This window comes from Cariama cristata, unplaced genomic scaffold (assembly GCF_000690535.1).
Source record: "Cariama cristata isolate BGI_N322 unplaced genomic scaffold, ASM69053v1 scaffold21472, whole genome shotgun sequence".
NCBI classification, from domain to species: domain Eukaryota; kingdom Metazoa; phylum Chordata; class Aves; order Cariamiformes; family Cariamidae; genus Cariama; species Cariama cristata.
The window spans coordinates 71605-96176 of NW_009602541.1; the positions used below are offsets into that span (position 1 = coordinate 71605).

Here is a 24572-nt window from a genome sequence, read left to right on the forward strand (position 1 = left end):
ATGCTAGAGCACAAATACGGCGGTCACCTGGTATCTCGCAGGGCAGCCTGCACCATCCAGACTGCTTTCCGGCAGTACCAGCTCAGCAAGAACTTTGAGAAGATCCGCAACTCACTGCTGGAGAGCCGCATGCCACGCCGCATCTCTCTGAGGAAAGTCCGAGTCCAGAACTCAGAGAGCTTCTCTGCTGAGAAAGCCCTGGTGGAGGGGTACAACTTTGTGGGCATCCCGCTGGTGAGGTCCCCATCTTTGCCAGCCACTATCAGTGGGGCACTGACCGAGCTGGAGGACTCCTTCACTGAACAAGTTCAGTCCCTGGCCAAGTCTATTGATGATGCCCTCAGCACCTGGAGCCTGAAGACTATGTGCTCACTGCAAGATGGGGGCTCATATCAGATAAGGGAGACCTTCAGTGCTAGCTCAATGCAGCCAAACCAAGACTTAGAAGCTGAGCTGCAGGACAAGGAGAAGGAGGAGGGGCTCCTGCCAGATACCCTACCCAAAAGCAGCAGCACTCTCATGATGGCTTTTCGAGATGTCACAGTCCAGATTGACAACAAGAACATCTCTGTCTCATCGTCTACCTCGGTGTCCATGGCAAACTGCCTCAGCAGCAATGCCCAGGCTGGGCTCTCTCAATCTACCAAGGCTGAAGAAAGCCCAGGAGAAGGGGAGGGAGAAGCCAGTGAACCGCCGGCTGCCCCAGAGAGCTTACCTGAGTCCAGAGCTCTCCAGAACAGCCACGCTTTCACTGAGGTGAATGTCAGTACTAACGGCACAGGAGACAGCAGTGCTGAGCCTGGGCAGATGGCAGTGCAGAAGCTCCAGTTTGATGCTAGCAATGAGATGGGGCAAAGCAAAGGCTCTGAGTCTGAGAATGCAGACAACTCAGAGCAGCTGAGCAGCAGCAGCACCTCCACTTCCGCCAAGTCAGCCTCTGAGGTGTCCTCAAAAGAAGCACTGCAGGCCATGATCCTCAGCCTCCCAAGGTACCACTGCGAGAACCCAGCTAGCTGCAAGTCCCCCACACTTTCCACAGACACCATGAGGAAGCGCCTCTACCGCATTGGGCTGAACCTCTTTAATATGTAAGTGACTCTTCCTCTTTTGTGTTTCCCGTGGAACAGGTGATGGCAGGCTCTTGGTCTAGGTCCATCTCCAGGGAATTTCTTTCTTATTCAAGGGCATGACCATCTGGGTATGCAATGCAGACCACAGGTTGGCTGCCCAGAAGCTTTTGCCCTAAAGTCCCCCAAGTGCTGTCTTGATCTTCTGCCCAACAGAGCAACAAGCCCAGTGCCCCACAAGTAGTGCCCACGCTCTCCTGAATTCTGAACCTTCAGTCCCAGTTGCTGTCCATTTGGCATCCACCAGCTGAGCCTGGGATCTAGAGTAGGCTCCTGCTCCTGCTGTACTCTGTGCAAAGGAAAAAGTGTAGCTGGGACTGTAAACCCAGCCTAGGTTACTTAACATCGAGCATATCCAAGTAAAGAGAGTGAGACTTAAAGTGAGCTGAGAGCTGAGCTTAGCTAGCCCAGTATGACTGCTGTGGCTGTAATTTTCCTTCTGGTATTTGGGTAGATTTTCACCTGACAGACCAGGTTTAGTCATCTGAGCCTCTCACACATCTGAGTCTGATATCCTATGAAAAGGCTGTAGATGTGAAAGCAAAAGCAGAGCAGCCCAGAGATTACCATCAGAAGAGGTTAACTCAAGAGGTCACACACAGTCTATTTTGGATTGGCAGAAAGCAGTTGAGCTCCTATAAGGAGCTTTGGATTTGCTCATTGCCTTTTGATGAGACTTTTCTCATCTAAGCAAGCCGTGAGAAATATTGGGGTTTGCTCCATCATCACACTGTCATCTTATGCTGTCTTGGTTTCCATTTGAGTCCCCTGATGAAGATGCTGGGGATGTAATGCACCCATACTAGAAGAATATTTTGCCACACATTAGCGTGGGCCTTTTGGTCAGAGTGAGGACTAAAGATTATGCACTCCTGAGCAGAAGTTTTGCACAGACAAGGGAGCAATGCGCAGGATTTATATATATGTAGTATGGAGGCTGTGGACTCCAGGAGGCAGGAACCTGGAAGAGAGCTTTCTAGGGCTGGGCTCAGAGCACATCCAGAACTGAAGTGATGTTAGAGCAGACAGATTTGGGACTCTTACATAACTGGGGGGGGGACATTTTACTACCTCTGAGATCAGGTTGTGAACAGGTGGGTCCATGCGTATATATCAAAGTCAGGCTCTGAGCACACAAAGATGTGCCTGATGAACACAAGCAGGCTGGAAGGAGAGAAGGTACGCACCAGATGCTGGTGGGGGTTGATTATGACAGAGATAGTTCAAGGTCCACACAGATGTTCTGGTATTTGTGTTGAGATAGGTGTACTTCTGGAGGGGAACATGGGGCTCACATCTCTGCCATTAAGTGTTTCAGTATTCTCAGCCGTGCTTGGCAGAAGTCCCTCCACTCAATGTGTTTTCCTTTGGTTCCTGCACAGTTGACATGAACACTGGTGTGAAGATAAAGCAGGAGTGAAAATGCTTTTTCCCAGGCTCTCCTCCTCCCCAAATCTGCTTGGCACACATTCATGTGACAGATTAGCAGCGCCAGGTCTGTTTTGAGGAAGCAGCTCTGCCATCCTCCTTCATTCAGTGACCTGGGTTCACTGCATCTTGCAGGTCCCTGTGGGACAGAAGACTTACTGTGGAGCTCCAAAACACAACTTCCTAGCCAGGCCTCTCCTGTTCCCTTGAAATTAGCTGCTGAAATAATGTGTGGTAACCTGTAAGGCTCAGTTTTCTTGGCAAAACATTGGAGGACAGGGAGGGAGGGAACTGACCTGTTAGCTCTGGGGAGTGAAACCTTTTTTTATTCGCTGAGCAGGATCTAAGGGGGACACGGCTCCCCTTCTGATACCATAGTACCCCTCTGTCCAAGGAGCTGGGAAGGCCATTCAGCTTTCTGCAGTTATTTGGTTGTTGGTGTCCCTGTCATTTTCTAGCAAGGACCCAGTTTACTATTGTAGGGTTTGCAATGTGGGCACCAACCCATAGGACATGGAGCCGAGGCCATGTGTGCGTGTGTGCGCATCCTTTTTCTGACTGCTCCCCTGGACCAAGAGCTGAAAGCTTCCAGTTGCTAGCAGCATCTGCCGTAGTCTATCTGCCCTTGCGTTGTGTTTTCAGAGAGCAGTGCTCTGGCTCGGAGCAGGCCCTTAGGAACACTTCGATGCTGCGCTACTGTGGCACTTTCCCCATCCCCACTCCACAGTGAGGGGGTGGAATCCCTGGCATGGAGAGTGCTTCATTATGCAGCGCTGCTGTAATAACTCAGTGTGTGTGGGCAGCTGGCTGCGTGGGCAGAGGGAAAGCCAGCAGGACGTGAGGAATCCCGCAGCATTTGCTGGCCATGCTTAACACCTCTGCAACACTAAAGAAAATAGCAGGGACCAGGCTTAGGGGAGATGGAAGTGAAATTGTCAGCTGCATGTCTGGCTAAGAGCTGCATGCTGCAGTGCATGGGATACATCTGCAGGTGTTCAGTGGCAGAGATGCTGTACTGCTATCAGGATTTTGTGGAGAACAAATTGAATCCCAGGAAAGATGGATGAAAGGCTGCTGTTGGTGGAAGAATATTGTGTGCAAGTATATTTGAGTTATAGTCTAGGCCGTGCAGGACGGCTGTCACAGCTGGACTGTTTTATCCTATATCCTCTTGCATTGTATGTGCCATCTCTACTGAAATCTGCACATCCATGCCAGTGTGTGAGCTGCATTTTTCTGGCCATATTCAGTTCCCAGCTCCTCTGGACTGAATCCAAAGTCAGTTCAGTGGCTTTGGAGTCAACGTTAGTGTAGCTGAGATCATCCTCGTGCTGTCCCTTGCCAAATACCGAAGTGTGCAGGTCGAGGTGCATTTTCTGTTGCTTAGCTTGACTTTAGTCCTACCTGTATGACCTTTGCACTTAGCAGAGAACGTTGCCTGTGTTCTTCAAAGGTGAACCAGAAGATCTGTGTGATAATACAGATGGTGCATTGTTGCTTTTCCCTGAAGAAGGCCTGGTTCTTTCAATATCAGATCTTGCAGCTCTCTTGTTCATAAATTTAATGGGCTGACTTGTTCTCCCGGCCACTCTGCCCAGGGATGCCACACTGCCCAGGATATTTTCTTTGTGACATTACAGAGTAAGCACAACTATTTCAAGCCCATCTACTTTTTGTGTACCCATGAGGCCTCTGTAGGGAGCAGGCCATTCTCCTGAATGCTGATCCCCTTATAGCTAGACATATGTTGCTCACCCACATCCTTCACCACCTGACAGTGTCACAGTCTGTGCCTGTGCATATCATGCATTCACGTGCTCTGAGATCTCATCCTATCCTTTCATCACCCCAGGAAACTGCCTGAGCAAACTCACTCCTTAAGCCTTGACAAAGATCCCTGAATTTGAGTTAATGATGGAAGTATGGCATCCCTTCATGAAGAAGCTACCCTCTTATCTCTTCCCACTCACCACCTCAGAGAACCAACGGAATGTGGAAATCTTCCTAGCATTGCACTAACTCCCCTCAGCAAGAGTGCATCATGACAGGCACCCTTCAGTGGGGCAGACTGACATATAGGAAGAAAATCTCCTGCACAATACACACTCATTCCTGTCTGTACTCTTGGACAGGCACCACCACAGGCTTAAAGCCATTCCCGGGATATGTAAAAGCATGTGTGCTTATAGGAGACATGAGGAGAGAGCCAAAATATGCAGACACATGGGCTCTGATGAACATGTATCGCGCAAGAGAAATCTGCATGTAGAAGACCTAGACACACACAAACGTGTGCTTGTTGAGACATGCACTACCTCCCAAGAGCTGGGTATGCGGGCACAGACACTGCCACACTAACAAGCAAGCAGAAAATCACTCCCACACGTAGGCAGTCAGGCCCACTCAGCACCAGGCCTGTTCTCAGAGAGACACAGAGGGAGAAAAACCCTCTGTCTGGGAGCTGCAGGCAGCTCTCTCCCAGCTCTGACAAGGCATTCTCCAGGTGTGTGCTCTCATCCACCCACACACAGAGATTTCTGCCTGAAGGGGTAAATCAATAGAGAAGGGAAAAACAACACAGCTAAGGGTGAGGGGACTGGAGGAAGAGATAAGCAAATCTGAGCATGAGGTTTCTGTTCAGGCGGTCAGCACCAGCCTCAGGTGAGGAAGGTAGAAAGTGTCACTCACACTGAGCACTAGAAATGTATGAAAAAGAGAATTTTTTTTTTTTTTACTGAAAAAGTGCCTACCTTTGGTTATCCCCTTTCATGTCTTGAGCCTCATTTGCCCATAGACCATGGCAGCAATGTCTCCTAAGTCTCTTCACAGCCACGTTTTTCCCTTTGCCTTTGTCTGCCCTACAGAAGGTGGAACCCCAGCTCCCCTTAGGCAAAGGGTCACTGCCCAGCTCTCACCCCTGGTCCCTGGGGACAGCTCTCTGTGGGTTGCATTTGGAGCAGCTGAACATACTGGTATTTCCTGCACTGTCTGTGTGGGATACACAGGGACCCTAAACAAACCAAGCTGGGGCAGGGATGATACAAAAGCCTTTGACTGTGGAGCAGGGGAATGGCAGAAGAGAGTCACTGATGGGGCTGGTACCATGCAGCAGAATCCTTTGTGGCAGTGGGATGGCACTTGGGATCGCCAGATGACAGCAGGTGCTGCAAGTAACACAGCAGGTCCCATGGTATCCTTTTGTCCTCAGTGGCAACTGGGCAGGACTCCCCCAAGTCACCTTTCCCTGCCCTCACCAGTCCCATCCCCACCACACACGTGAACTCATAGCACGGACACACACTGAAGGGCTGCATTGCTGCAAGCCATGAGGTGAGCCAGAGGCACTAACACCTCAAAGAGATTGTGTAAATTCACCATGCCTCTGTCCTTCTCTTTCAGCAACCCAGACAAAGGGATCCAGTTCCTGATCTCCCGAGGCTTCATCCCGGACACCCCTATTGGGGTGGCACACTTCCTGCTCCAGCGGAAGGGCCTCAGCCGCCAGATGATTGGGGAGTTCCTGGGCAACAGCAAGAAGCAGTTCAACAGGGACGTCCTGGAGTAAGTGTGGAAACCTCTTCCCTTCCTCCCTGCACTGTAAAGGAGTTGCCAGCCCACTCTACCCCTGGCTGCACCAGCAAGGACCCCATCCTCCATGCCCCTCTGTCCCCACTCTGCAGGAACTTCACCATTCCCACTCCCTACCTGGCACCTCTCTGCATATCCCAGCAATGTGGTGTTTCCCCTTTATATCAGCAGCCCTTTCATTTCAGTCTCTCCTCAGAAGGCCTGCGATCGTCTAGCAGGAGCTCAGCACCGTTGGGTGGTAGAACTAGTGATGCTGCGAGGTTTTGTGGCTGGGAAGCTGTGACGGGTGTCTCACCCCATCCAGACAAAGCACCTCTGATGCTTTCTGGGAAGTACTAAGAGAGGCAGAGGAAAAACACCTGCTCCTTGCTGTGAGACCAGCAGGGAGCACCGAATGCTGGCTTCACACCTGGTTCTCTTTCTGTCCAGTTTTGGGAGGGGTGGCCTTTTCAGTTTGTCCAACTGCACTGCGAGGATAGTAAGAGAGAAGTTGGTCCTGTTTGTGGTAATGAAGAGACCTGCATGAGGAAGCATGCTACTAAGGGTTTATCGTTACTGCTGCAGTCACAGAGCACTGAGGAGCATCCCCACTCCAAAAATTCCAATGGGCTGAGCTGTCCATTTTCTGAACAAGATCTCAGGTTTCCTGCCTGCTTCTGTTCAGTGGCTGCCTTTGCTGGATTGTTCCCTTCAGTTGTCCTACCATGACCCTCTTCTGGTCACACAATCCATGCATCTCTCAGCCTACACCTCTCTCCTTTTTCAAGTCTTACAATTTAGGCTGCAATATCCTGTGAATACCTGAGACCTATACTACCTCAGCACCTGCCTGTTCCTCTCCTTCCACATTGTAACCATTGCTATCTTGTCAGCCCCCAGCATCGCAGGAGCAGGGACTGAAATGTTGGGAAGGAAAGAATCTTACCTGTTGTGCTGAGCATTGTGCAAGATGACAGGCTTTCTGCAAAGATAGGCCTAGAGAACTGAGGTGAGCCTTTGTTTCCTGCTTGGTCCTGATCTACTTCAGATGAGGGAAAAGGAGAAAACATAGCTCTCTGTATGATAAAAAGAGGACATCAGGAACAGGGGACATCACCTATCCCACCCTGAGAACTGCTACAGTGAAAGCAGGGCGAGTTTGCACCAGAGTGTGAATGTGAGGGCTGCCATGCAAGGTGATGTGACTGTGTAGTCAAGGGGCAACAAGCTCATTCAGAGACCCATTTCAAGGGGTGACCAGCACTCAGCTGGGTCTTTCTTTTATTAGGCAGAAGCACAGTTCTTAGTGAGAGATGCCTTTCCATTAGGCAGGAAGTCCACTGGATTAGGCAGGAAGGCACTGGATCCTTTGTTATATTCTCCAATTCTCAAAAATGTTCTCTATCTCCCTTGAATTTTGCAGTGGTTTCTCTTGGACCAAGCCAAACAGAAACCCTAAATCCAATACACACACCACTTCAACTCTAAGGAAAGACCGGAGGATGCCAGTTCAAAAGCTAAATCTGGGCCCAGATTTCAAAATCAAAAAAAAAATTGCGGCTGCTTATTGCTTGCAGGTACCCGGTCCATCTCTTTTTTTAATATACTGTATGGGCACTGATTTGGCCAGCAACGAGACACATGTTCTCTCCAGTCTCTTCATGCTGAGAGCTACAATTAAAAGTAATTGCCTCTTTTTCTCCAGCAAGCCGTGTGTGGGCTGCTTCCCCTGACAGATACTCTGCTGAAGTCCAAACCTAGCCTCTGCGCAGACAGGGAAATATTGCAGTAGCAACAGGCTGGCACTTCCTTGTAGTCCTGAAATCTTCTGCCTCACATGTGACTGCAGACTGGGAACAGTCCCTGTTGCAAAGCTTGGAGTCTGCCTCCGAGCCTCAATGCCCTGGAGCTGCAGTGTTGTGATTGCCTGTCTTGTCTCTGCATATTGCAGGAGGGCCATTAAAGCAGGTGGCCCTACGCCGTCATGCTCATTACTCTCAGTTTCCACTGCACCTCTCCATATAGCACTCCAAATGTTCGATGAAAGAGTGACCCTGCCATCCTATTTACAGATGTAGAAAGCAAGACTCAAAGACAGGAACCGAGCTGTTGAGGTTGTGTGTACATGGACATATCTTGGACATGGACTGTGTGTACATGCACGTATATCAAACAACTGAATCTGAGTTTGGGGTTCAAACCTGTGTCTGATCTCTCCAGACAACACATGATGTTTCTTGCACTAACAATCTATGCTGCCATGCCCTCTTCACAATAAATTGCCGATTCGTCTTCCTTAAAGGCAAAGATAAAAGTAGACATAAAATATACACAAAATGTTCTAAAACAGGAAGGAAAAAATGCACACATTCAGCTGGTTGTAACTGTGCTCTTTGCAGGTACTTTCACTCTCTTCCTGTGTCAGTTCTGAGCTTGGGGATAGCAATAGTTGGTGGATTTTGCAAGCAAGTTTTCATCAGCTACTTGTGAGAGATGGCTGGGCAATGGCTGCACACCCAGCTGTGTGACATGCGTGGAAACTAGACGTTGCCAGGAGAAATTCTGACCCAGGATTATCATCCTGGATACTTTTCCTGTCTGTGCTGCAGGAAGAAGTGAGCTGGCAGTGTAGTATAATATGGTGGCATTTCCAGTGCACTATAGCTCAAGGGCTAGTCACAACTTCTGAGCTGTTTGGGTGGGAGCAAGAGGCAGCTCAAAGACCTCTTGGCATTTTAGAGCTCTCTAAGACCTAGTCTGGTTCTCATTCCCCATCCAACTGTGATCAAACTAGCTCAGAACACTGGCACAGGTTGGGACAATGGACTCTGCAGGGGCTGTCTCGCAGTCCCCACATCTACCCACACTTAGCAAACTAGTGTTAGGGTACATGGTATTCCCTGGAGAGCATGTGGCAAACAGGATAGCTCCTACAGTAACTTCTGCACAATTTGCGTAATGCCACAGTAATTTTTGTGGTCCAAGAGGACAGAAGAAGAACAGGCACTGCTAATCTTGTCAAGCTCAAATGCCCAGGCAGGGTGGCGATGAGCAGGCAATAGTTGTTGGACAGGCTCTGACCACCTGCAGTGAGCAAACCTGTATGCAGGGGGAGATGTCTCTGCTCTTTCACATCTCAGATCTGGCCCTGGAGCCTTCCTGGCCCTTCCTCTCCCTCCTGAAAGCAGTTTCAATTATTGATGCCACTTGCTGTGTTAGTTTAGCTTTCGCTCGATGTGAGAATTTGTGTTAGAATTGTGTATTGTAAGCATTATTTCTATTGCAGCCAGGTTGAATTAACCGAACTGCATGAATAAATAATAGGACAGCTTTTAAAACATCTGCAAAAGTGTCAGCTTCCCTTGTGCATTTGGAGGCAGGGCTAAGCTGCCCAGGTTACAAACTCCAGACTCGGCTGTAAGTCCAACCATAATTCTACGAACTTCTTTTGGCTTCCATAGGTATTGAAGCTGTGCTGGCTGACAAACAAGCCAACTATAGCCTGTTCCTCAAGTCAGGCAAAAGAGCTCAGGAGTGCACAGTGGCATTTCTCACTGTGGAGATGATCCCTCTTTACTGCCCACCTAGTAAATGCAAAGCTCCAGAGAAGTGCCAAAGGCTGCAAAGCTTCTTATGTACGTGGGCAGGGAGGTGAGTGAGGGGAGGCACAGTATGAGGCTTGAGCACTTTGCTGTCATTTTGCCTTCTCACATCTGCATGCCCAGCGCCTAAATGCCCTGAAATTATATTTTCCCTTCCATCTTCCTACTCTATCTTTCGACCTTTAACTGATTTTCTTGGAACCCAGAAAAGGTGTCTGGATAACTCACAAGTAATTATACACGCTAGCCAGAGGAACAAGGCAGAGAGCAAGGGATTTTCAACAGTATCTGAGTATAATTGGCACACATCCTTTGATAACACTAAACTGCTCAGGCCTGTCTGTTTGGGGAGATGCAGTATGTAATTTGCTCTTGCAGAAAAGACTTCGATCTTTAAAAGTAGGATTTATCTCACCTGTTGTTAACCACCACCAAGTTTAGTGCCTTCTATCAATTTATTAATTCCTTTAGTCAATGGAGAGACACAGGTCCCTCAAGAGTGTAGTTTTTCTCAATGTGCTAGTTTAGGCTGGACATCTAGCTTTTAGGCATTTTATATTACAGGGGATAAATCCTATCTGTTATCGATTTTGAGCATCCCACAGTAACAACCACTCACTGTGGTCCAGCATCCATGGTAAGATCCAGCCTCTTCTCTTGGGAATCTGCTTCCACAACCTGCCCTGCAGCTAGCTGAGAGGAGTGGCTGGGGACCTACCTCAGGGTTTCAGTGTCTACCAGTCCAGGGAATACAGCTGTAGAGAGGTAGCCTGGGCCATTAAAGGACTGATGTGGTACAGAGCAGTTTTTATCAAATCTGCCTGACAAGTACTGCAGAAAAATAATTTTGTTACTTTGGAAAAGTCATGCCCAAGGCATTAACGCATATTTTTAATATGAGACGCATCATCATTCTTGCATCCTTTCTTCATTCCTTTCTCTTGTATTACATGCTCAGATGTATTGTTTATTTCTTTTTGTGCACTCTTCATTCTGTGTTTATTTGTTGCTTTTGTTCTCCTTAATTCCTACTTCCCTCCACTTTAGTTCATTCTTCCCCTCCACCTGTTTCTGCCTCCATTTATAGTTAATTCATGAACAAGATAATGTGAGTGACGCCATGGAGTCGACTGCGCTGCTGGTACTGGATGGTTTGTGTTCAGATCATGGGACTTGGAAGTGCAGAAGTGGCTGTCCTGGTGCATTTGCTGTCAGAGAAGAAAGGGGCAGGGATTCATGCAGAGGAGACATGGTGCTGAGTTGGGGACTGGCTGGTGTTAGACTGTAAGTTGCTGTTAGACACAGTCTCCCTGTGAGTGAGTGGCTCTCCTGTCTGTCAAGCTTGTATTGTCTTTTCTTTCTCTCCTGGGAAGTCAGGGAGAAAAAAGCTGCTCTTAGGAATGTAAGCGCAGAGCTGGGAGCCGAGCAAAGAGGCTGTCTCTCAAAGGAGTATTAGATTCCTCTTGGACTGGCGGAGTGAACTTGACAGGTTAACCCAAACTAGCCTCTTTTCCCCTTCTCACTGAGGACATAACAAAAGATCAGTAGGGAACTTGCATTACAGGAGGGTTTGAGCAGCACAGTGCTGCAGCTTGTGCTGTGGAGCAATAGGTAGTGATGTGATGGGAACAGGACAGAGCGAAGAATGTGTTAGGCAGTTCTGACCTCCTGCTGCAAGCAGAGCTGTGGCACAGATCAAACTTGTGACCAAGAGTGGCTTTCCCACACCAGGCTTGCAAAGGCTGAAGGTGCAGCTTAAACCTACTTAGGTGCCCAGGGATACAGTGGTTTCCTTTGTCCCTTGGGGAACAAGGGTTCGCGATATCCCATGGAGGCGAAGATGAGGGCTGAGCAGAACCCTCCCCTGCATGGCCAACGTGCTTGGAGTGGGAACAGCTCTCCACCTTACAAGGCATCTCTGGTGCAAGGCATGGTAGTCTAGGCAATTTCTTGCTTAGGAAGGAGTGGATGCCCAAGTGAGTAGCTATGTGAGCTACCAACAACCCTGGGAGGGCAAGTAGGCATGACTCAGCCCCAGGATAAAAACAGGTAATACATGTAGTGCAGCATTCCCCAGAAAGGGAAGACTGGTGTTGGCCATGGTCTCCATTATAGAGACTACCCTTGCACAAGGAGGGCACGGAGAGCTGGATTAGGACACACATCCCTACCCGCTAGTGCAAGGAATCAGTGAGTCCTGCTCGGTCTTCTTTCTGTGAGCCTCAGTTAATGCGTGCAGGGCAGCCTTCTCCCAGGGAGCTGAGCTCTTCCTCTGCAGTCCACCCTAAGCCTGGTTCATCTTCAGAAAGCTTGTAGGGTTAGGGAAGCTGAGAAGAGGGATGTTTTTTATTAGTATCTTTGTGCCTTGTGGTTTTAAACTTTCCACCTGGCTCCCTTCCCCCTTGCTCCCTCCCTGAGTGTGGGCTGCAGGTTCATTACAGATGCTTTTAGTTGCAGCCCAGCTCCTGCTGCGTTGTCACCTGAGTGGAAAAACTGGAAAATAGGTCATTACACTTGGGTGAGCAGATCCCAGCCCCACACGATACAGCTGCTTCCTGCCTTCACTGAACTCTTTCGCCACAAGGCTTTTTTGCCATGCTTAGCCCTGTGCTAAATCCTTGCAGCTCTGATGCCACTATGTCCACCCTGTTTTGGGGGGATCTGTGCCCTGCAGCCTGGGAAGCAGTATGGCCGCCACTGAGGTAATAGCTGAGCAAAATGATCCAACAAGGAGCCCACCTTTTGGTCCTAGCACCTGGCACCTGACGTGCAATCCTCTGTAGTTGTGAGGTGCCTGTCCGCCAAGTGCCTCAGGACAGACCAAGCTCCCCATGTATACAGGTGGCACAAGGATCCTCAAACTCCACCACCTTGTTTATGAGGCAGGGTGTCAGCACGTTTCCTGCTCACTTCAGCAACACGATCCAAACATCCAAAGTCCTGTCCCTGTGGGTACTGGGCTAAATGCATCTCTGGATGCACTGTGATCTCAATTCATGTGGCTTGTTGCAAGCCTGTGAGGAGGAAAGTGTTGAAACAGGAAGAGATTTTATAAGGTGATTACTCTGCCCCTGCTTCATTATCCTTCAGGCCTCCTGGAGGTCCTGGAATAGGCATCTCACAGGTGTTCTGCTGTTTGTGGAAAAATGAACTCAGCACTGGTTTTGGCACATGCATATAAGCTGCTGGTTTATTCCTTGGATGCAGAGAGCCATCCACTCTCAGCTCAACCTTTGTCTCTTACACTGGCAAATCCAGTTCTGGGGGGAGACACCCCGCTCATGCATGCAGTTACACTGCCTCTTACATTACATCTCTGGAGGCTGACAAGATCAATGTCTTTTTGCAGTATACTTGCCAAGATATCCTATGTCAGCTTCCAGGGTCTCTAGCTTGGAAAGAAAAGACCTTACTCTGGTTTCACAAAGAAAAGTTGCATTGCATTTCAGAGGAGCTCCGACATAGGCACCACACTGCATTCAGAAAGTTAACAGGAGTCTGTACAGGGATCCGAGGTCAGGCAAGGCAGCAAAACTTGTAGCCTCCTAGAAGAGGAACAGAAACATGGCAGCCCCATGGCAGAAGACTCTGGCGCTTTGAGTGGACTTTGCTGTGTTAAATTTGCTCACAAAAAATATCAGACAACCATTCTGTCTGTCTGTCTAGCAGCAGAAAGTAGCAGCATACTTGATGGCTCCTCTAGGAGCTATTCCTCAGGCCTTTGGCACAGGATTTGTCAGATAAATCAAATGCAAGGTCAGGCTGACTTTGCTTGAGTCAAACTTTCTTCCTAACCTGTCCTTTCTGCCTGGTCAACTTCTCTCAGGAAGCCGAATGGGGGGCACCATTCTTTGGGCTGAGGGACAAATGGAAAGGACTCCCAGGAGTTCATCTTAGAATTTACAAAGTAAACCTGCATCTGTCAGTCCGTGAAAGAAACTCTCAAAGGAGAAGCTGAGCATAACTTATGTAGCAATACCTGTTTGAATTTGAAAAGAGCTATGAACAGCTGCCTTGTCCTGCTTGTCCTAATAAAGACTTGATCTTTCTGTATCAAGGGCATTGACTTTATTATTTGAGATTTGTACACAAAGGGGAGGACATGTTAGAGCAGCCTGTGTGGAGGGGGAAGGATTGATCAATGAGGGAGGGAGCAAAAGATACATGATTTAATGCTGGTGGATTGGGGTTACTAGGGTGACCTCAGCAGGTCTCACTGGTGTGTGCAAGGACTCTGCTTTCAGATGTTCGGAAGCAGACAATAACAGCAAAATCATTGGGGTCAATGCCGAGAAACATCATGCATCGGAAACGATTAAAAAATAATAACAGAAATCTAACTACAGAGGTAGTTGGAGCTGTGAACAAAATAATGACTAATGAGAAAAATTTTCGTATTATCAAAGATAAATTCCAAGAAGCAGAATGTCTTGATGTGAACCCAAGGGACATGTGAGTGTGAGTATGAGTATGAGAAAAACGAAAATAACAAAAGAAAGAAGCAGCAGAGGAAGTTTTTGCTGTTGCCAGAAACCATTTGTGAGTGTTTCTGCAGTCCACCTCTTGGAGAGGAAAAAAAAGATTTCATGTAAGATTTCCTGTGAGAGCAGCCCCATTCATTCTCTGCCCTTGCTCCTCACCAGTTGTTCCTACATTTTGATTACATGGAGTTTGTGCAGGGAATATTTCCTAGTTGAGGTTGTAACAACTCCAACCTTAAAAGATACTGAACACTATGTTCAGCCAGAGCTCTTGGTAAACTATTCTGTGGGTGTCACTCCAGTTAAGCAATGATATCTCAACTCTTGAATCAATAGAGGAATGGAGGAATGGAGAGACGTCTCTGAGCATTTGGGACATCATGCAATAGATTTTTATTCTAGCAAGGCTGCACATGGCATTCAACAGCCTAGCGCACAAAACACTTCCCAACAGCCTACAGCAAACTGCAGCACTATAGAAAAGACCAACAGACACATCTCCAGTTTATCACAGAAAGGAAGAAGTAACTGATGACACCACATGCTTTTATTAGTAGAGGTTTCTTTGGTAAAATTTCCAGATAATCCTAGGAAATGGAAGGATCCAGAAGACATTTAATCCCCCTCACCCCTCTATTTTCCCTGTACCATTCCTCATACAGTCCCAGACAACCTATCTTGGGGAAAATTTCTTCCTAACCTAAAATTTGGGGTCAGTTTATCCTTTAGAACATGAGAAAGCGAACCAAACAGAATACAGAGGATAAAATAAAGGCGGGGAAGGCGAGATAGAATTAGCATCCACGGCATATAGAAGCAGAAAATATGAAGTCCTTGAATTTTTAATGCCCTTGTAATGCCAAGGTGGTGCCATATGATTGAAGATTAGCAAATTAGTAACTTTGTATTTAAGGAAAGCTTAAAGAAAATGAGATCTTGGAACCTGTGAATTTCTTGGTCTGTCAAATAGAATGTCAGCTGTTAGAATTTATTTGTGGGAAAGAATAATGGCAGGCAGAAAGGTAAATGGTACATAGCAAAACCAGTGAAGAGTAGATTAATTCAATGTCTATCTTTGTTAAAATAACTGGTTTTCTAGACAAGGGACATTCAGAAGGTAATTCTAGACTTCAGCAAAGCATTTGACATGAGAAATTGTTAGTTGAGAGTGGAAGAGAGAGAAATTAGCAGAGGAATCATAAACGGGGGAGAGAATTGGCTGATGCAGACTTTAATGCCTACATACTCTGCTGAAATGGGAAGCTGGGCCTAAGGGAGGTTATGAGCAGAGTTTTCTGAGTCTAGTCTTTTGATTAATGCTTGCAGTAATGGCCTGGACACAAAAGGTAGGAATATGCTAACAAAACGTGCTGAAGCCACATGGGGAAGGTGGTGTCATTACAAATGACCAAGATATCATGCAGTTAGAATAAGAACGGGATTATTTGACTAATACAGACAGCAAGAACTGTAGTAGTAGGTTGTGGAGACTAACAGTAGGACTTTTATAAGCTGAGAATGCTTTAGTGGGAAACAAGAGGGGTGGCATCCCCTACTTTGGGCAACTAGATTGGCTATGAATTATCAGTCTGCATCACTGTGAAAGGAAAAGTGGCAGCAGATGTATGAGGTGAAGGATTTCCAGCAGATAACAGGAAAGCATGGCACTGAAGTATGGTAGAAATGGAAAAGATTGTGTGGAATGGGTAGAAATGTATAAAATGAATAGGGGTTTGGACAGAATGAATTGTTGGGACTCCTGATATTTGACTACTTGGGCAGAGTTTTACCCAACCTTGATGTTACAAGGCAGCTGATGTTGCAGTGTTTTTTCTGTACAACAGCTTCCATTTCCTATTTTCTCTGAGCTGGCTCTGGACTTTAAAGACATAATGAATGTTGTTCCTGCAGTGGTTGAGTGGGAGTGAAGAGTGGTGAAGAAGGTATGGGTTGCAAATGGGAATGTATACTGGACAGAATGGAAGGTGAGGAGAGGAAAAGTGCAGGAACAGCCCAGTGAATAGAGATAAGAGGAGGATGGATAAGCGGGTGGTGAACACGTGCATGTGCTGAGAGGGAGAGAGGAATGGACAATGCGTGAAGGATTACCAGATGATAGGAAAGGCAGAAATAGATGGATCTATATCTATATTGATATTGGTATTGATATAGGTGTCTAAATATCTATGTCAATATAGATGTCTAGATATCTATGTCTATATAGATACAGATAAATACCAATACATATATGTACTTTCTCTCTCTATGTATATGTAAATATATATACTGCACATGGTATGATATGACATTTATATATATCATGGTGTATACACACACACACAAATATATATATATATATGTGGTTAGGCACAAGAATTGCTTGCCTGCTGTAGAATGCAGGAATCACTTGTCTGAAATTGCTGCCCTTTTTAAGTATGATCTGGGCAGCTGTAGTGATGTCTCAGGCCCTCTCCCATGGTATTTCCCTTGGGGACTGAGCCTTGGCACCGCAGTGAAGGAGCCTGCCTGGCATCCTCTGCAGGAGGAGGTGCTGACGAAGACTGTGTTCCCCTCCCACAGCTGCGTGGTGGACGAGATGGACTTCTCAGGCATGGAGCTGGACGAAGCCCTGAGGAAATTCCAGGCCCACATCCGTGTGCAGGGGGAGGCACAGAAGGTTGAGCGGCTAATTGAGGCTTTCAGGTAAGAGAATGAGCCCTGCAGCCCCGCTGCTGCAACCAGGTGGAAGCAGAGAACACACCCAAGGCAGAAAACAGGCAGCAACCATGGAGTGAATGGTCAGGGACCTCCCTTCCAAAGAAGGTGATCATGGAGGGGCTTCTGAAGCGTGGAGTCCTCTGTGCTACTGCTGCGGCAAAGCCATGTCCTTGTCCTCTGTGCCACTGCTGTGAAAGAGCTATGTCCTTGTCAGATGTTCAGTGGCATGAAGGGCACAAAGGGCCAGAGTGAGGTCAGTCTGACATGTCTGCCAGCAAGGGACTCCCTGTTTATTGGTGGCTCTCAGGAAGAGCAGCACTGGGGCTTGCAAAGGTGCTGAGTTGCTCCCTTGGTGCATCCAGAGGAGTGATTTGCCCTTAGCAAGGCAGGCTGGAGCAGATACCTCTTATATTATCCTTACATAGTGATGCCAGCCTGAGTAGTCCTCTCTGGTCTCACTTACTCTTTTGGTTCCTGAGGACAAGAAGGCTGAAGTTTCAGTGGCCTACTTCAGCCATTGGTGGGTAAATTTGCCTACAGAGAGCAGTTAATTCCTTCTCATTTGTGTGAGAGGTAGAGTAAAAGGAGGAATTTGATCTACTTGTGATGAAGCCATTGCCACCCTGGAGCGGAGGACTCCCTTGTTCCATGTTAAGTGTGTGCATCCCTCCTGCTGCAGCCAGAGGTACTGCATGTGTAACCCAGATGTGGTCCAGCAGTTTCACAACCCGGACACCATCTTCATCTTGGCTTTTGCAATCATCCTCCTCAATACGGACATGTACAGCCCCAACATCAAGCCTGACAGGAAGATGATGCTGGAGGACTTCATTCGCAATCTGAGAGGTGAGGGTCCTGCTTTGATTTTTTTGCCCTCTTGCTACTCTAAATTCTGCTTAGGGGAAGGCAGCAAAAACCTTGTGAAGCTGCCTTTCTCCAGGGCTGCTGGTGCTCCCTGTGAGCCAGACAAGGAGGGCCCTGTGAGGTGTCTTCTAGGATGCTGGGGAAGGGGAAAATCTAAGCTTTGTCCTCTGCAGAAAGCTGTCCAGCCTTCTCAGAAACTGATCGTTTTCCTTGAGAAATAGTTTCATCTTTTAATAGCTCTCACTGCTTGGAAGCAGTCCATTGTATTACATTTTCCTATTGTTCAGCTCCATCCTTTTTAGACCCCACTGGATTGTGCTAAACAAGCCCTTTCCCTCCTTGCTGCTTTGAACATATGAGCACGTTTTCCTTCTATTCAGGCTAAATCTTCCCCTTCTTAATTGCTTGCAATTACTTATAGTAGCTGTAGGCATGACAGAGTTCATGCATATATTACCTCTTTGCAATTTCTGGTACATCAGTTCCCCAAATCAATTTTCTTCTGTTTTTTCAAGGTCGGTCCTTCCCATCTTGGTAACAGGTTGCTAAAAGCACTTTCTCAGATGTGGTCACAACATACTCATATATAGAGCTGCTGCCGCCTCCTTGTTTTCAGATCTGCTAATGCATCTTAGTATTTTTTGGCCTTTTTGACATCATGTCTAGACAAATTCTTGTCTAATTTCCCAGACATGTTCACTCCTAGGTCATCCTAGGTCAGCCATCTTCCAAGTGTCTCTTACTGCACATCTGCAATTCAGACGAAGCTCCCTCAAAGTTTTTCCAGTGTAAATTCCTGTCTAGGTTTTGAAGTGCTGTGGGTTCCTTTGACTTGTTTCTTTGTCCTGACTGCCATTCAGAAAGTGTCGTCTCAGCCTCCCACACCTTCCCCAATTGCCATCCACTTCAGACCAGTATAATGTGACACTGAGGCCCTCTTTCAAGTTATTTCCTGAGATACTGAATGGGGCTGATACCTGCCATTATCCCCTTTGGTATTACAGCTGATGGCACTAACTCAAAAGGGTTTTTTTATGTTAACTTACACTTGGAGTTGCTTGAAAATCTGCCAGTTCACATCACAATGAATTTAGCCAACATGAGGATCACTCACTTCCAGTGTATAACGCACCACAACTCATGAGAGTGAGTGAATGTCACCCCATTACAGACCAGGGGAGACAGTTCATTCCAGTCTCACCTACAGGCCAATGTCCAGGTCAGTAGCTTCACCAGCCTGTGTTTGAAAAAAGACAGAGTGTTCAGGCTACATTTGCAAGGACGTGGATGAGGGAGCCAGGAGATGACAATGCCCCTCCATTCCTCAGCAGTTCCTCACCTGCATCATTCAGGGTAGTACATCTCAGAGCAGGGACCTGGAGGGAAAGCAGAGAAAATCAATATGAAATGACTGAAGGAATTCAGTTCGGAGGAAAGACTGGCAGTTTAATTTGTGGTATTTGGCTCAGGGAAGAGTGAAAGAAAACTTTTCTACCAGGCTTTGCAAGGGTCAGACAGCAAAATTTGGAGAGTTATCTAAGGAGATGTAAAAGAGGAAAGGGACAGGGCCAAGACAGAGGTATCACAGACAGAGTAACAGGAAAGTATTACTCCAAGGAGACATCACAAACGGAAAATGGTGGAAGCCACCAAGCAAACAGGAGAGGTGATGCTTGCATTGGCAGGAGGAGCAGCTGAATCCCATCATAGATCTCCTCCACATCTAGCACTTCTGATGATATGAAATCAATGCAAGGGTTGCTGCTGAGTGGCCCAAGATATATGAATGTGAAATTGTGGCTATAAAACCTTAGGGAACACATGGAAAGGAGCCACCATGCAGAGCAATGGAATAACGAAATCTTCTGCATTGGCCTTAGAGATGTCAGCCTCTCCTGCTGGTGCATTAGGTGTGTTAGAGCAAGAAAGAAGGCAGCCTAAATATTGCTCTTTTCCTTCAGCCTTCCCAGCACTGTACAGTGCAGAGGCAGTAGTTGGCTGTCAGGAACCACTGGTTCTTCCCTTTCCTTTTCTCACTGCCTAGCCTGCCCACATTTTCTGTATTTGGCAGGGGTGGATGATGGTGCTGACATCCCACGGGAGCTGGTAGTGGGGATCTACGAGAGGATCCAGCAGAAAGAGCTAAAATCCAATGAGGACCATGTGACTTATGTCACCAAAGTGGAGAAGTCCATAGTTGGAATGAAAACGGTGAGCACCCATAACCCCGCTGGCACCCACTCACCCATCTCGCCCGCACCTCCCTCACTGTCCTCTTTTCTGCCTTTTTCCTCTATGCCTCTGCTCCTCTTCTGTAATACTTTCCTTGCTTGTCTTGATGAATTCAATCCTTTTTCTCCAAACACTTTCTTCCTTGCTATCTCATTCTTTCATCTATATGGTGCGGTAATTGTTTGCCCAAGAATCTCATTGCAGGTCCTGCCTGCCAGTGCTCCGGTAATAGCTCTGCAGTGTTTCAAACTTTCAGACCTTGTGAAGGTGTAGGAAGTGGAAGGCAAAGTGACAGAAAACAATTTCACTTGTCTGTCTCTAATGAGTTCCCTCAGGATTGCTGGGGGTTAAAAGACCCCCAAATGCAGAAACAGCTTCTTTAGCAGTAGCATATCTGTAATGCAAAAACATACATACTGTTTACCCAAAATGAGCAGAATAATTTCTCAAAGCCCAGGAAACGTACAGATGTCCAGTGGGGTGAGAGAGGATGAGCAGTCACCCAGTGACTGGAAGCCAGAGATACATGAAGATAGGATGTATGAACAAGAGGGTTGCCTATAGCCTGTCCCACTCTGATTTATCCAGATCACAAAGACATAGCTCTCTCTGTTATTGCACCACCAGGAAAAGTGATGGTGAGGAGTGGTGGTGAGAAGACGATTTGAGTGGGCAGAGTGGGCAGAATTGGCTTGTACTGTTGTCACTGGGCAGCGTTGTGCAGGCTGAGGGTGGGGAAGACCCACAGGGTCACCTCCCTCAGCCTCTGCATGCTCTTGTGGGTTTTCTGCAGGTTCTGTCCGTGCCCCATCGCCGGCTGGTCTGCTGCAGCCGCTTGTACGAAGTGACTGATGTGAACAAAGTGCAGAAGCAGGCAGCTCACCAGAGGGAAGTTTTTCTCTTCAATGACCTGCTGGTGGTGAGTGTGCTCTGGCAATTAGACACTGCAGTGATAAAACTTGTCCTGATTTCTGTAAAGAAATCTACAACCAGTCCACAACATCCATTTCCCCCCTGTCCTAAGGACAGACCATCTCCTTGTCCATCAACATTTTAAGACACAGCTCTGGATCCTTCACTGTTAAAAACCTACTGAATCTAAAACTCCTCTAACCCTTGAAAAAAAAAACTGTCACATCCCACAGCCATCCAAGCAGTGTCATTGCTCTCTCTCATGCCTTTGCCAGCAGGGAGGTTCATTTCATGAAAGGGAGGTTCATTTCTTTGTCTGTTTGTACTATAGCAGACAGAGGCCTCCCATGCACTTTAAATCTTTCCTGCCAGACACTTTAAAACCACTGCCTTCTAACATTGCAAAGGCTGTAGTAGACTAGATATTACTTACTGGAACACCAAATGTGTATAGTACTTTTAAGTGTCCTGCCCCAGCAACCTTACAACTGAATTCAGACAGGTACAAGGGAGGGCAGAGGTACACTGAGACTAGGAGGAGGCCAAACAAGATGGAAGTTCTGCTGAATTTAATAGCAAAATGAAACTGTGGAAGTTGCAAATGTAAGGCTAAAACCCAACCCCTTTGTAGGAGAGAACAAGAGAGCTTTCCCCACCTACTCCTCTGCACCTGTTTGTACAGTTGTGAACCTGGGGAGAGGGTCTGCCCCTTGCTATCCCTCTAATAAGTCAGATCCATATGGATAAGTCAGATCCATAAGAACTAGTGCTAAGGGAGCAAGGGCAGTGCAGCATTCACATATGCTCTTGTTCCCAGGTCTAAGGTACTTCTGACAGGCTTCCCTTCACTTTTTGATCTGGCCCTTGGTGAAGAGAATTGCCCTTGCAAAGTCAGAAATGTGGGCATCAAACAAACCAGCACCCCTGGGAGACAGAGAGCTCAGTGGGCCCCAGGGCTATGCGTACAGAATTTCAGAAGTGTTGTTACAAGTGCAGCATGCCAGGCAGCTTTCTTGGCAAAGAGCCTGTCAGTCACCAAGTGTTACTCCCATGTACAATTAACAGAGCCTGCAAAAAGCTTTTTTGCTTTGAGCAGTTTTCATTGTTCTTGCCTCACCATTCACCAGTGCCCTGCCCAATGATTCATCTCTCCCTCCAACAGATCCTCAAGCTTTGCCCCAAGAAGAAAAGCTCCTCAACGTACACGTTTTGCAAGTCGGTCGGCCTGCTAGGGATGCAGTTCCATCTCTTTGAGAATGAATGTAAGTCCATTGCTCCTTGGTTGCCTGGAGCAGTTTGGCAGGGAAAAGGAGAAGGAGGGAGGGAGCTCTGTCACCCCGTGTGAGTTTGCATCAAAAGAGAGATTCCATTGGGGTTAAAAGTAGAGGGGAGAAAGCTGATGCTTGGTGCTGAGGAGATCACTGTGCAGGTACAGTGTGATGAGAAGAGGTTCCTGGTACCTCTAGCAAGGTCTAAGCACTTGTAGAAGGGTTGAACTTAAGCTCATTGAAGGATCTGGCTTGTCATGGTGGCAGGGAGAGCATTAGTGGGGAGGAATGAGGGAATCAGTCCCCAGATATATCTCACTGAGCGCTCAGCAGCCAACTGTAGGTGGAGAACATCGTTGGCAAAACTGCTGCTGCCAGCTTTAGCCCCTCTCCCCTCGTGCCCAGAGTCAAAACTCCCACTTCTACCTTTGACATTGGTAAAGGCTCAGGTGCTGCTGCCGCCTCCCCGCACTGTGCTATGCTGTGCTGAAAGCTTCCTGAGACAGAAGCAGAGCCCTTGGAACAGCACCCACCAAAGCATGGCGAGAGGCCAGCACTAGTCAGCCTGACCTTGATGGTCTGGGAATAGAGCCATGATGTGTCATGATTGAGGCTGGTTGTGCAGTGGAGGAGTTCCAGAAACAGGCAGGCTTCCTGCTGGCGCAGGCAGAGGGGCTGCACAGCAGTCCTGGGCAAGCATGGCTGATGCCCACTGGGGCTTTTGTGAGCACCTGCAAAACATGCTGCAAGGAAGGAAGACTGTAGCAGCACTGTGGCTATACTAAGTTTTTTTGCATCCTTCCTCTACCCTATTGGCAGCATGAGTCATTCTCTCAACACCCTACCCTCTGCAGCATGCAGAGGCTTTCACATCCCTGTGTGTAAAAAAGAGTCATTAATAACTGAGCATCCCCAGGAGGCACCACCAGAGCTGGGATCAACTTTCAAGGGTAATCGTGACTATCCTGGAAGTGCCCAAAGATCTTCTGGCAAAGGCATCCTGTTGTGTATCCCCTGCAGAGACAGAAAAGCAGATGTCCTAAAGAGCTTGTGATCTGAACAGATGAGACAGACACAGGGTGGGAAAAGGGGCCTGGGACACAATCAGGGGGAGCTGAGGGCTGGCACGAAATAGCAGGTTGGTCCTTTGACTTCTTTGGTAAAGACTGATAAAGGAAGTGGGTGGGGAAGGCAGGCAGGTGCAGGAGCAGTGGAGGAGAAGAGAAAGCGGGACACAGGAAGAGTGAAATTAAATGTAGAGAAAGGTGAGAGGGAAGGAGAAAAAGGATTGAAATCACTGGCCATTGAGCAAAAGGTAGAGAAAGTCCAGTCACAAGCATAGCAAGTTCTCTGCACACTCTTGTTCTCCTGCTTCTGTTGGCTGAATCTCCAGCCACCACTGCCCTGCACCCAACCTGATCTTTAAACCACAAGGCCTTTTTTAGTGATATTTCACTTTCTGGGCATGTCCTTTCATTTACATTCCTGTGTGTTTTGCCTGTTGGGGAGTACTAAGTGGAGAGCTACAAACCCACATCTTTCTCTTTAGCGTTCTCTCTGCATGGCACAGTGAACTTCTCACACTAACATCCCTGCTATGTTCTCTGCTGATGGAAGTAGAAACTGAGGAGAAGTCCTGCCACTGTGGATGTTAATGGCTGTTCTGGCTTTGACTCCAGGAGCCACCCTCTCTTGCTGCATCTCCCTCAGGAGAAAAAGTGTTGTTGGCCTCTCATATATACTCTTTGCTCCTCCGCAGATTCAGAAGGGCTTTACAGTCCTACCTCTGTGCTCAGGTTCCCAGAGCTAGTGTTGCACTAAATGTAACTAAAAGCTAGAGTTTTCTGGTTTTGGCAGTGCTGTGATGCTAGTGGCACGCTAACAGCTAGTGGCTGCTGCAGCTTGGACATTCTGTTCTCTTGGAGAGCTGCAATGCTGCAGGTTCCCACAGTTTGCAATGTGACAAACTCTAGGTGTGCCATTCCTTTGAACTCATGTTGGAAACTCGCTGTCCTGCAGAGGTACCAAAGCAGCCAACTACTCCAGCATGAATGCCTAATGCCTCTTTATTTTGTTGACACATCTTCTTTACAGATTACCCCCATGGCATCACACTGGTGACTCCAGTTTCGGGCTCAGAGAAGAAACAGGTACTACACTTCTGTGCTCTGGGTGCTGAGGAAATGCAGAAGTTTGTGGAAGATCTGAAAGAGTCAATAGCAGAAGTGACAGAGCTGGAGCAGATACGTATTGAATGTAAGGTCCTCTAATACAATTCACCCTCCAGTGCCATCACACTGCATGTGTCTACAAGAGAGAAAGGGTAAAGGAAATGGGGTCTTCAGGAACAGAGGGAAAGCGGATGGAGAGACA

The 24572-nt window shown here is 47.6% G+C and overlaps 1 protein-coding gene across 1 annotated transcript in view; it reads left to right on the forward strand.

Moving 5' to 3' along the window:
* The window catches only part of IQSEC3 (IQ motif and Sec7 domain 3), a 26204-nt gene continuing 1632 nt past the window's right edge, over nucleotides 1-24572 (forward strand). The window contains exons 1-8 of the mRNA XM_009694801.1: nucleotides 1-1088; nucleotides 5955-6116; nucleotides 16786-16908; nucleotides 17603-17769; nucleotides 19859-19998; nucleotides 20813-20938; nucleotides 22094-22193; nucleotides 24294-24455. Of these exons, the coding sequence (XP_009693103.1) occupies nucleotides 1-1088; nucleotides 5955-6116; nucleotides 16786-16908; nucleotides 17603-17769; nucleotides 19859-19998; nucleotides 20813-20938; nucleotides 22094-22193; nucleotides 24294-24455 (2068 nt within the window). The remainder of the gene's footprint in view (nucleotides 1089-5954; nucleotides 6117-16785; nucleotides 16909-17602; nucleotides 17770-19858; nucleotides 19999-20812; nucleotides 20939-22093; nucleotides 22194-24293; nucleotides 24456-24572) is intronic.